The sequence below is a fragment of the Neltuma alba genome, unplaced genomic scaffold, assembly GCF_004799145.2.
Source record: "Neltuma alba isolate B1F8T4 unplaced genomic scaffold, ASM479914v2 tig00011645_pilon, whole genome shotgun sequence".
NCBI classification, from domain to species: domain Eukaryota; kingdom Viridiplantae; phylum Streptophyta; class Magnoliopsida; order Fabales; family Fabaceae; genus Neltuma; species Neltuma alba.
Genome location: NW_021636293.1, coordinates 74662 through 85463, shown reverse-complemented (window position 1 = coordinate 85463; position 10802 = coordinate 74662). Strand labels below are relative to the sequence as shown.

Here is a 10802-nt window from a genome sequence, read left to right as displayed (position 1 = left end):
ACCAGAGGGTGCAGCAGTTCCGCGAAAAGTTGCAGGAGCTTCCGTTGTGTGGAAGGACTTGACTGTTACAATAAAGGGGAAAAGGAAATACTCTGATAAGGTTGTTAAGAGTTCAACTGGCTACGCCTTGCCTGGGACAATGACAGTAATCATGGGTCCAGCTAAATCAGGGAAATCTACACTATTACGGGCTATTGCAGGTTTTGAAGCCTGCTTCCTCTGTCATCGATTAATTGCAATGCATAGTTTTTTTTTCCGACGTATATTTGAATAATCAAAATTTAATTGAATTTTTTTATCTGTCAGGAAGGTTGCATCCTTCGGCTAGGATTTATGGTGAAGTGTTTGTGAATGGAGTAAAATCAGACATGCCTTATGGATCATACGTGAGTTCACTATCGCATTGGCTGTTAAGTATTTACTTTTTCCATTGCTTTCAAACCTACACTTCCAACATGATTGAGCAAGTTAGTATTCTGTAGACTATTTCAACTATGAAAGTTTAGAAGCATCATCTCACCTGAGCTACTAGATTTTGTGTTTTTATTGTGGGATGTTGGGTGATTACATGATGCTAGATGTCTGTACTCTGGAGCTTGTTCTCTACCAACTTCTTAATAGCTGTTATATTTTGGTTGCATCGCTAAGGGGATTTTTCATATCAAGTTTGCCTCGTGATTTACAGGGTTACGTGGAGAGAGAAACCACTCTAATTGGAGCCCTCACTGTGCGAGAATTTCTATACTATTCAGCCCTGCTTCAACTTCCTGGTTTCTTTTGTCAAAGAAAGAATGTGGTTGAGGATGCCATTCATGCAATGTCTTTGGGTGATTATGCTAATAAGCTTATTGGTGGACATTGCTACATGAAGGGTCTTGCTAGCGGCGAGAGAAGGCGTGTTAGCATTGCCAGGGAGCTTGTGATGAAACCACATATCTTATTTATAGATGAGCCCCTTTATCATCTTGACAGGTATTTATTTTTTATCTCTGTTTTTATCTGAAAATTCACTCTGATCTAAATCTTTAAGGTGTCTGTCAATAACTCAATATTTTTGTCTCACAATTTTATAAGTAGCCTTTCTACATGCTACACTCAGCAAGGTGTAGGAAACAACAATCTGCATGGATGCTCCATACACTACCTGGAAGCTATTTTAGTTGACACAATATTGCACTCTTTATGGTAGTTTTTGGTGCGGCCAGATGGTTATAAAAATCATTGTTGTTCAATAAGGGTCTAGGCTACAAAACATGAAATTTCTTTCCATTATCTTCCTTTCTCTTTTGCTGCGAACCCTAGAAAACCTCCTATTCAGCCCTGTCAGATGCCAAGAAAGCTTTTTAGTGTACTCACCAGAATCAGTAATAAATGTTGGACCTTTGTTACTCCTCCTGGAATAGAATTGGCCCTTAAACGAACCAGGCCCATCATTTTCTAACACCTTTCTAATAATTTGTTTAATTTTCTGCAGCGTATCAGCTCTGTTGATGATGGTTACATTGAAGAAACTTGCAAGCACTGGTTATACTCTTATTTTCACCATCTATCAGAGTAGCACAGAAGTCTTTGGCCTCTTTGATCGAATCTGTCTGCTTTCAAATGGAAACACACTGTTCTTTGGAGAAACATTAGCGTGTTTGCAGGTAACTTGTCTTTTACCATTATGCTCTTGCACATTAAATATGATTATGAAAAATCCTTTCTACTTTAGTGTGTACAAGATTATAAAAACCTTATCTTTTTTCCTTTAACCTGCTCTGCCATAAATAGTTTACTTATTGTATCACTGACTGCTGCAATTTTATTCTGATGAAGCACTTCTCAAATGCTGGATTTCCTTGCCCTATCATGCAAAGTCCTACTGATCACTTTCTCCGTGCAATTAATACAGATTTTGACAGGATAATTGCGATGTGCAAAAACTGGCAGGTAATTGTTCCAGAATGTTTTTTGGGCCAACGTTATTCTCCAGTATGCATTTTTCTTTAATTTATGTTAGATTGATTTTATAAGCAGATAATATGTTAATTCTTTAAGAAGAATTTTATATATGTATTGATCTATGCTCATGAGATTATGATTTTTAGCTAAAATCTTCTGATCTATCACAGCATTGTTGCAACCTTAATGACTTTCGGTGGAGGTGGCTGATTTGTTTGTTAATTAATGGTATCGTGATAAACAGGATGACAATGGGGAGTTTTCTTCTGTGAACATGGACACTGCTGTTGCTATACGTACACTTGAAGCAACGTATAAATCATCTGCAGATGCAGCTGCTGTTGAAACTATGACTTTGAAACTTATTGAGAAGGTAGCGGTGCTGTTAATGTTATGATTAAGTTTTTAAGCCTATCAGCTGCGAGCTTTGCCTAATGTTTTATTCATTCTATCTTTTTTACTGTGCGTTCATCATGTTTGTGCTCTGTGGGAACGCAGGACTGATTGAATGTGGCTTGATTTCTCAACTATTTCCTAAATGTGACTATCAAGTAAATGACTTGTGTTCCTTGAAATTTGCCTTATGTATAATTAGAGATAACAAAGTTCATTTTGGTGTAGCATTGCTTCTAAGTGTATGTGCAATCTGCTTTGTTTTTATTGACTTTTTGTTAGCATGGATTTGGAGTTTCATTCCTAATTCTTGCGTCCATCAGTTTTATATTTCCACTTTCCAATTGCCAGTTCCATTCTCTCTGTCGTTATGTTTTTTCACTGATTCGTTACGGTGATCTTGTGACCAAATTTAGTGGTGTATTAATAAAATTTTTGCTGGAATCTGAATCAAACTTAAAAGGTCAGAGTAAAAGTCTTACAATTTAGGAGTTGTAGTGACAGAAAAGAATTTAGAAATACTATTGGTGGGACTAAAGGGCAAGAAAGAGGAGTTTCCTCTGTAAGAAAGAGGGGCATAAGTTATGTTCAAGTGTGTTGAAGTTTGTACTTAGGGACGCTCCGCATATGCTAAAGGTTGTGATTATCAACTACTTTATATTTGTTTTTACTTAGCTTGACTTCATCTGGATTTGCACTTCTCACTACACTCTATTATACCAGACTATATGCTGCACTACTGAATTCAAGGGCTACTATTGTGAACGTAGTTGTTATGATTTATTTTTTAAAACATTCTGGGTTTCTCAGGAAGGTCCAGCTCTCAAAAGCAAAGGCAAAGCTAGTAATGCGACTCGAATTGCAGTCTTAACATGGAGATCATTATTAGTTATGTCAAGGGAGTGGAAATATTATTGGCTTCGACTTATTCTTTATACGCTTCTCACACTCTGTATTGGGACTGTGTTTTCTGGTTTGGGCCATTCTCTGTCCTCAGTTGTGGTAAGTCTCGGCATTACAATCGCATTCACTTAAATGGTATTTCTTGTACTTTCTGTTGCCATTTAATTATGTGTTTAATACTTGATACGCACATAAAACGTACAAATTATATTTTATATATCGTACATTGCAGACTAGAGTTGCAGCAATATTTGTATTTGTATCATTCTGCTCCCTTCTAAGCATTGCTGGCGTGCCTGCACTTTTGAAAGAAATCAAGGTAATCCTATTGCCACCATTCCTGCAGAATTTTGCAGCAATTTGAGATTTGCTTTATATGTTTTATATTTTTGATAGAATGAACTCGAATTTGCCATCTGGTGTTTTTTTCCCCCCTTAAAAATAATCTCTACAGTATGGTTTCTTTCTTGCTTTCTTATGATGCATAGAAATACACAGGCACAAATCATACAATGATTCTTTTGGGAATAATTAGGTGCTGGTACTCGTGGATTTTTTCTTCTGGGTTTAGCAAAACAAGCACTTGGTACTTCAAAATTAGAAGGGATTCGGGGAAAGGGAAATATATCATTCGTGCTATTCTATCACCACCACCACATCTTTTGTAGTAGTGGTAGTAGCGGAAACAGCACCCCCCGGGGGGGCCAACGACTGGGGTACTGTTTTATTGAGTTTAAAAGTTGACTGATGAAAGTATATTTTGTTCTGCAGATATATGCCTGTGAAGAATCAAACCGGCACTCTGGTGCATTAGCCTTTTTACTTGGGCAACTCCTCTCCAGCATCCCTTTCCTGTTTCTTATCTCCATTTCATCAAGCCTCGTGTTCTATTTCCTAGTAGGGCTGCGAGATGAGTTTGGCTTGTTGATGTACTTTGTGCTGAACTTTTTCATGTGTCTGTTAGTGAATGAAGGACTTGTGCTAGTCATTGCTTCTCTATGGCAAGATGCCTTCTGGAGTGTTTTGACCCTGCTGTGCATACATGTGAGCTCCATTTCCCACAGAACATTATTTTTTGCCGTAAAGTAATAACAAAATTTTAGGTCATTCAATTGGTAAACGATAATTTTTTTTTTCCCCATTATTACACCAGAATTTTTACCTGCCTTCTGATGCAAATTATTCAACTATGTGTCAATACAAACGTATATTGTTTCAGGTGGTCATGATGCTTTCTGCTGGCTATTTTAGAATTCGAAATGCTTTGCCTGGACCAGTGTGGATGTATCCAATATCCTATATATCCTTTCACACATACTCTATTCAGGCAAGTAGCATGATCATGGCTTTTGGAAAAGTTACTTCTAAACAAAGTGAACTAATTTCCCCACTAGAGATGGTCCTTATGGAAGCTAATACTTGTCTTAATGGTGTAGGGCCTACTGGAGAATGAGTACCTGGGAACCTTTTTTGCAGTTGGGCAGGTAAGGAGCATATCTGGGTTTCAAGCTCTACAAAGTGCGTATAACATCTCCCGCGACGGTAATTCCAAGTGGGAGAATTTACTGGTTTTGTTTCTCATGGCAGTTGGTTATCGTATTTTCGTGTTTGTTTCATTACGTTTTTGCGTAGGGCAAAAAACATCCCTCCTTAAAAGTTTTCCATGTAATCGGGATGCAACAAATACAAGATGAGTTACAGTGACTTAAAGCATGTTCCGTTTGTTCACATTGTATAATTCCTCTTCATCTAGCTTTGCCTGTCAACACTAGTTTCATGAACTCATCTCCAAACAATGAAGTGAAAATACCAAGTCACTGATCTGCCAGCGTCCTGCGAGCAAGATTCCCGGTGAACGGGGTTTTACAATCGTTTGGCTTGGTCTATTTGAACTTGGTTTCTAAGGGGTGTATTTGGTAACACCCAAAAAGTTTTTTTTTTTTTTTTTACAAATTAAGGCAAATTCCTTCATATATTTATTTCATATACTGTGAAATCACTTTTAAAATTATGGTGGATTTTATTTCCCTTTCCCAAAATAGCTCAATCAGAACTTGCAAATGTGGAAGTCATAAATCGTATCAGCTTCTAACAAAGAATACGACACCAGCAGGTGCAAAGGGCGATGAACACACAAGGGCACGTCAAGTTTCAACGGGCTTGTTATTTTTAGCACTCTGTGATTAATTTATTCCGATCTAAATTATCTCAAGAAGCTTTCTATGCGTGTCACTAAAGCTGTGTGTATGGAAGACTTGGTAGATGAGCTGGAAGCTCATAACAGGGTGAGGAGAAGATATTTAGGAACCAAGTCAGGTTGTTTTGCTTTTTGGGATGTTGAGTAAGGATTGTGATCACTGATCAGAGTGAGATGGGACGAGTAAAAGTGATCTTTTAAGGCCCACATGTTGTAAAAGCGGAACCAGCTCCCGCTCCTCCATTCCTCTCCTGTCTTCTCTGGTGCCTATCCTCTCCCGTTCGCACTCCGCAGTCTTTATCATGCCTTCGCTTTTATATCTTTTTCATTCATTTATCAGGTGCTGGCCACGACACTTGCTCCAGCGCCAGGTTTTCCACCGAGTGTTGGATTGTCCCAAAAGCCAATCACCCCCAGCCCCAAAAAACTTTTATACTATCTTTTATCTTTAGTATAAGAACTAGTTTGATATTTAATTTAATTTTAAATATAAAATATTAATTTATTTAAAGATAAGAAATAGTAGAATAGAGGTTTATACAAACATGTCAATATTATGCTTGAGCTGTTGTCAGTAAACAACCTGTTGACCCAAAAAATAAGAGAGAGAACACTTAACACTGATTTAAAACAAGTTCTCCCAAGTCCTTTTTTCTTCTCATTTCATTAATCATAATCTCCTCCCATACAAAGGAAGGCAGGTCCAACTTAATACCTCAAAGGCTCGAACAAATCATCCAAATCCATGATCACTCGATTAGACTTGGCCTTTTCAAGTAGATTTTTCTTTTTCTTTTTTTTGGCCGTTGGTAATGAATTCATAAATCGCACGTTGATTAACCTCGACTGTGAGCTTTACAAGAAGGTTGAGTGCATGTTTGGCAGGGCTTAAATTAGCCCATAAGCTGCTTATTTTGGGCATAAGCCCAATTAGAAATTCTGATGATGTTTGGAAGGGCTTAAAATATATCGGGCTTATTGAAAAATAAGCTGGCTTATCATGGGTTGGAAATAAGCTACGAATAGGAGCTTATTTTGGAGCTTATTGAGGGAGCACAAACTGTGGGCAGAAGCGTTGCCATCATTTAATGTTACAGGTTGGGCGCTGGCTTCGTTGAGGTCGTTTTCCCAATTATACTGGGAAATGTGGTGAGATGCATTATTGGAAAAGAATAACATCGCTTTTGTTAATAAGCAAAAAGATCGTTCATTAGTTGGGTGCCTCTGATAGTCTAATTTTTATTTTTGAATGAAATTTGAAGAACAGACATTCAAAAATTCAGAAAAGTAAAGAAAAATTTCCTGTCACTAATCTCTTAGTCTCTTTATGTAAGAATAATTAATTAGCTAAAATTAGTTTAAAAAATAATTAATCATGTTTCATTTTATCTTTAAAATATTTTTTTATGATTTCTCTAAAATTTTAAGATTTAATTCACTTATTAAATTGTATTTCTTCATATTAAATAATTTCAAATTCATTGTATTATGTAAAATTATTTTTAACCATGTTTCATTATTTATTAAAACTCACACCCATTTTACTCATTTCACAACCAAACTTACTTTTATTCTATCATAATCCAAACAACCTTTTATCAATATCACTTTTACAAACTAACAACTCAAATCCAAACACAATTCAACTTATCCAAACATAAACCCAATTGACAATAAGCTACTTTTCTAATCACTAATCCAAACGGACCCTGAGTTATGTGCATGCGCCGAGACAAGTCACGACAAATAACAACGTAGGCTGGTCAAATCATGTTTCTAAATACCCTTGCTGGGGGATTTGAATAATTGCACTTTCTTCAAACAAACAGAAACACGATTGATATGGCAAGAATAAGACAATGGATAATGTTCCTCAAACACGTCCTTGCTGGCATGTATTCCTCAATCTGCTCTGTCTCTGTATCAAAAATTGAGCTCCGACTTTGAATCTCTTCATCAAAATGGGGACCTCTTCAATAACTGCATGACAAGAACCCAAGAGCAAACTGATTGACAACTTGCATCTATTCATTATACAAAGAAAAACATGAAAAACATCGAACAGTCCAATTCCTTAAGGCCTCCCCATGCACTTTTTTTCTTATTCATGTTTCCTCTTCTTATCCCGGAGAATAATTGCTCGGGACATTTCCAAAGGTTCTTTTTTCTCTTTTGCAACCCCCCAACCCTTCCTTCCTTCTTATCCGCCTAAATATCTTAAAGCTCGATATTCAATCCAGGCGCCAAGGTAGACTCGCGCGTAGGACTCTCTTCTCCCAGTAGAAGCATAGATTACATATGACAATATATAGAAAAATGATGTGAATGTGTCACATTTTTGTGGCCTTCACTAACGTTTTTTCTTTCTTTTTTATGCGAACCAACCACATTTTTACGTGTTCCATGTCATCTATAGGTGGCCCCGAGTACAAACTTTTTCTAGCAAGGCGCTAGTGATTACGAGAGCCCTCGATTAGCCTCTTTTAAGTCTTACAGTTGGGGGAACAGAACTTGTTTTCCTTTTTATTATCAGATTCAGATCATCAAAATACATGGCCACCAGGTCGTGAGTATTTGGACGACGAGATTTTCAGCATAATTATGCGCAAGAACAAACTTTGTAGCACTTTGAACTATTTCATGAACTTTATCATGGTAGATTGCAAAACAGCAGCGTGTTATTTGAGGTTGAAAACAAAAAAGGCTGTCCCTATTTCTTTGGCAAATAATGGTTCAAAATCATAGTCATGGAAAGGGGCTAGCTCAAGCTGTAGAATAATTCAGGAGTGGAACAAACAACTTAACTCAAGGTGGGTGAACACCGCTCGATGTTTGAAACGTACTTTTCTAAGAGCACTTTTATCTTTACGAACCGCAAAAGATCTCATTTTTCCCCTAGTACTTGCTCCTTCACGCTTTCCGGAGAGCGACTATTAAATAGCATTGCTCGTAAGTCCAAAATACCATCGACGCAACGCTGCTCTCGAAAAAAAATGGTGACGTTATTAATTTCGATCAACACGAAGCACATGATCACAGAGCATGCGTACGATAAAATGTCTACGGAAATTCAAAGCTGCTGAATTGGGTAGTCATAGTACATGTATGAATAAAGATACATGTGCACAGAATGAACGTAAATGGAAGCATTAGGTTAGAGGATCAATACTCGGTGAAAACGGTGAATAATTTGGACGAAGGCGGTTGGCTATTGGTTAAAAAAAAAGGCAAATAAAATGAAACAGTAATCGTGGAGTAGAGTTAATAATGTGAGGTAGACATGACTATAGCAGAGAAAGGAGACTTTTCAAGGTAAATTGAAAGCTCGATGACACTCACCAACATGCACTGGTCTCCCTTCTCTCTCACTCCCACGTTGTCCTCTCACATCTTATCTCTGTCTATAAATGCATACCCTAGCCAGTTTTAAAACTCAGAAACACGACCACCTGCTGATATATACACAAATAGTAGCAGAAGTGCAGTGCATGATGGCCAAACTCAGAAATAGCAGCGGTAAAAAGAAAGGTGGGATCGTGAAGCTGAAAGTTGTGGTTGAGAAGATCCAAAAGAAGCTGTTACCGGGTATGAAAGGGAGTTCATATCGAGACGCATGCGAAGAAGAAGAAGGAAGTGAGTCGAGTTATGTCCCAGAAGATGTGAAAGAAGGACATTTTGCGGTGATTGCTGAGGACGGAGAGGAGCCAAGGAGATTTGTTGTGCCACTAAGCTGCTTAACGCACCCATCTTTTTTGAGGCTATTGGAGGAAGCAGCTGAGGAGTATGGGTTTGATCATGAAGGAGCTCTAACAATCCCTTGCAGTCCGAGAGAGCTTGAAAGGATATTGGAGGGACGCTCTGAAAGTGATGCGGTCAGCTGGAATGTCTGTAAACCCATGGTTCAAACCTACTCCTAATCATATTATGTCATTCCAATTTTAATCTAATCTACTTTCTATTGTGAAATGTCTTGTTACGATCACAACTAGCGTGTGTTTCCCGGTGCAATCTAATCTATTTTCTATTGTGAAATTTTTCGTTACCGTCACAACTAGCTTAAGCTTGTGCTTCCCTCTGATGTACGGGAAGCTTATGATTTATTATATTTTAATTGAAGTTAACGAAACAATTCTCACCTAATTGAAGTTAAGTTCCTTTAAATTGAACACTAACTTTAGAAATCAGGTAATACATATGCATAAAATGACTTTATAACACATAATCAGGTAATATATATGGATAAAACAACTCTTTTAATGCAGCCAGGAGGAGAAAATGAAATTGCTATACATTAGTTTGATTTGTATTATAAACTTGCACATAATTACTTAGTCCCACTTGAGGATTTATAACTTGATTATGCATTGGCTTACGCTTTCTCCATCATTCTCTTCGGTATACAAAAGTATAAGGAGCCAAATTACATTATTGCACATCACAATTGTTTTCTCCTCTCATTCACACTAACAAATGCGTTAGAAATATTACAAAGATAATCGAGAGAGATGAGAAAACTGTGGTTTCTGTTTTCCGATTTCTCTGCAGACTCACCGTTACAGTTCCTTCATTTCTCTCAATGAACAAAATGAACATTTACTGCAGCATTGTAAGCCATCACGGGTAACCAGAAAACTCGAGAATGAGCTAAACGTGCACCGACTAGAGGAAGGTATTTTGTGACCTACCGAGCATAGCCTAAATTGGGGAAAAAAAATCCATATGCACCAGCCGGGAATCGAACCCGGGTCTGTACCGTGGCAGGGTACTATTCTACCACTAGACCACTAGTGCTTGTGAGGCTGGACGCCAACAAAATTAATTATAAAAAAACGTGGAAGTGTTGCTTCACGGCAACCAATCAACTTCCACTAACTTGCGCGCGCCAAGCATTCTGAGGCGCACGGTCTAAACTCGTTGGTTTTAATATAGTGACTAACATGAACCCCAATTTGTTAAATTTTGTTTTTCATTCGACTGAACACAGGAACCCAAATTTTTTTAAATAGATGCATCTCCACGATATTAGGAGAACCTAATCCACTCAATGATAAAAGAAAACCAGCCCCCCAAAGGAATATTTGGATAAAACCAAATCATAGTTTAGAGAATAGCTTTTGAAGAATAGATTTTATGAAAAAGTGATTTTGAGAAGTGAGAGTGTTTAGATAGTTGTTACTAGAAATACTTTTTATATGTGTAAATTACTAAAAAGGGTATAAGTTAATATGATAATTATATAAGAGATAGATTTTATAATATATTTTGATTTGAAAAAATAAAATTGTTAATAAATTAATTTTTTACTAACATAATTAATAATGTAAAGAATAATATACTTAATAAATAATTAATTTGTGTATATATA

General features: G+C 37.1%; 2 protein-coding genes and 1 non-coding gene across 3 annotated transcripts; 2 read left to right on the top strand and 1 right to left on the bottom strand.

Moving 5' to 3' along the window:
- Positions 1-7: 7 nt before the first annotated feature.
- Positions 8-5109, top strand: LOC114716140 (ABC transporter G family member 3-like; the record flags this gene model as incomplete). Its single annotated transcript, XM_028901072.1, has 11 exons — positions 8-200; positions 307-386; positions 686-972; positions 1475-1646; positions 1819-1932; positions 2189-2317; positions 3148-3339; positions 3473-3559; positions 4012-4284; positions 4460-4567; positions 4677-5109. Coding segments are annotated over 11 exons (1893 nt in total), but the record flags the coding sequence as incomplete, so codon positions are not given.
- A 3819-nt stretch (positions 5110-8928) lies between these two features.
- On the top strand, positions 8929-9450 carry LOC114716145 (auxin-induced protein 6B-like). Its single transcript, XM_028901075.1, has one exon. The coding sequence runs from the start codon at positions 8929-8931 to the stop codon at positions 9352-9354; it is 426 nt and encodes a 141-aa protein (XP_028756908.1). The 3' UTR covers positions 9355-9450.
- Positions 9451-10157: 707 nt separating this feature from the next.
- TRNAG-GCC (transfer RNA glycine (anticodon GCC)) lies at positions 10158-10228 on the bottom strand. Its single transcript has one exon. It is a non-coding gene; the product is annotated as a tRNA-Gly (tRNA).
- Between the last annotated feature and the right edge of the window lie 574 nt (positions 10229-10802).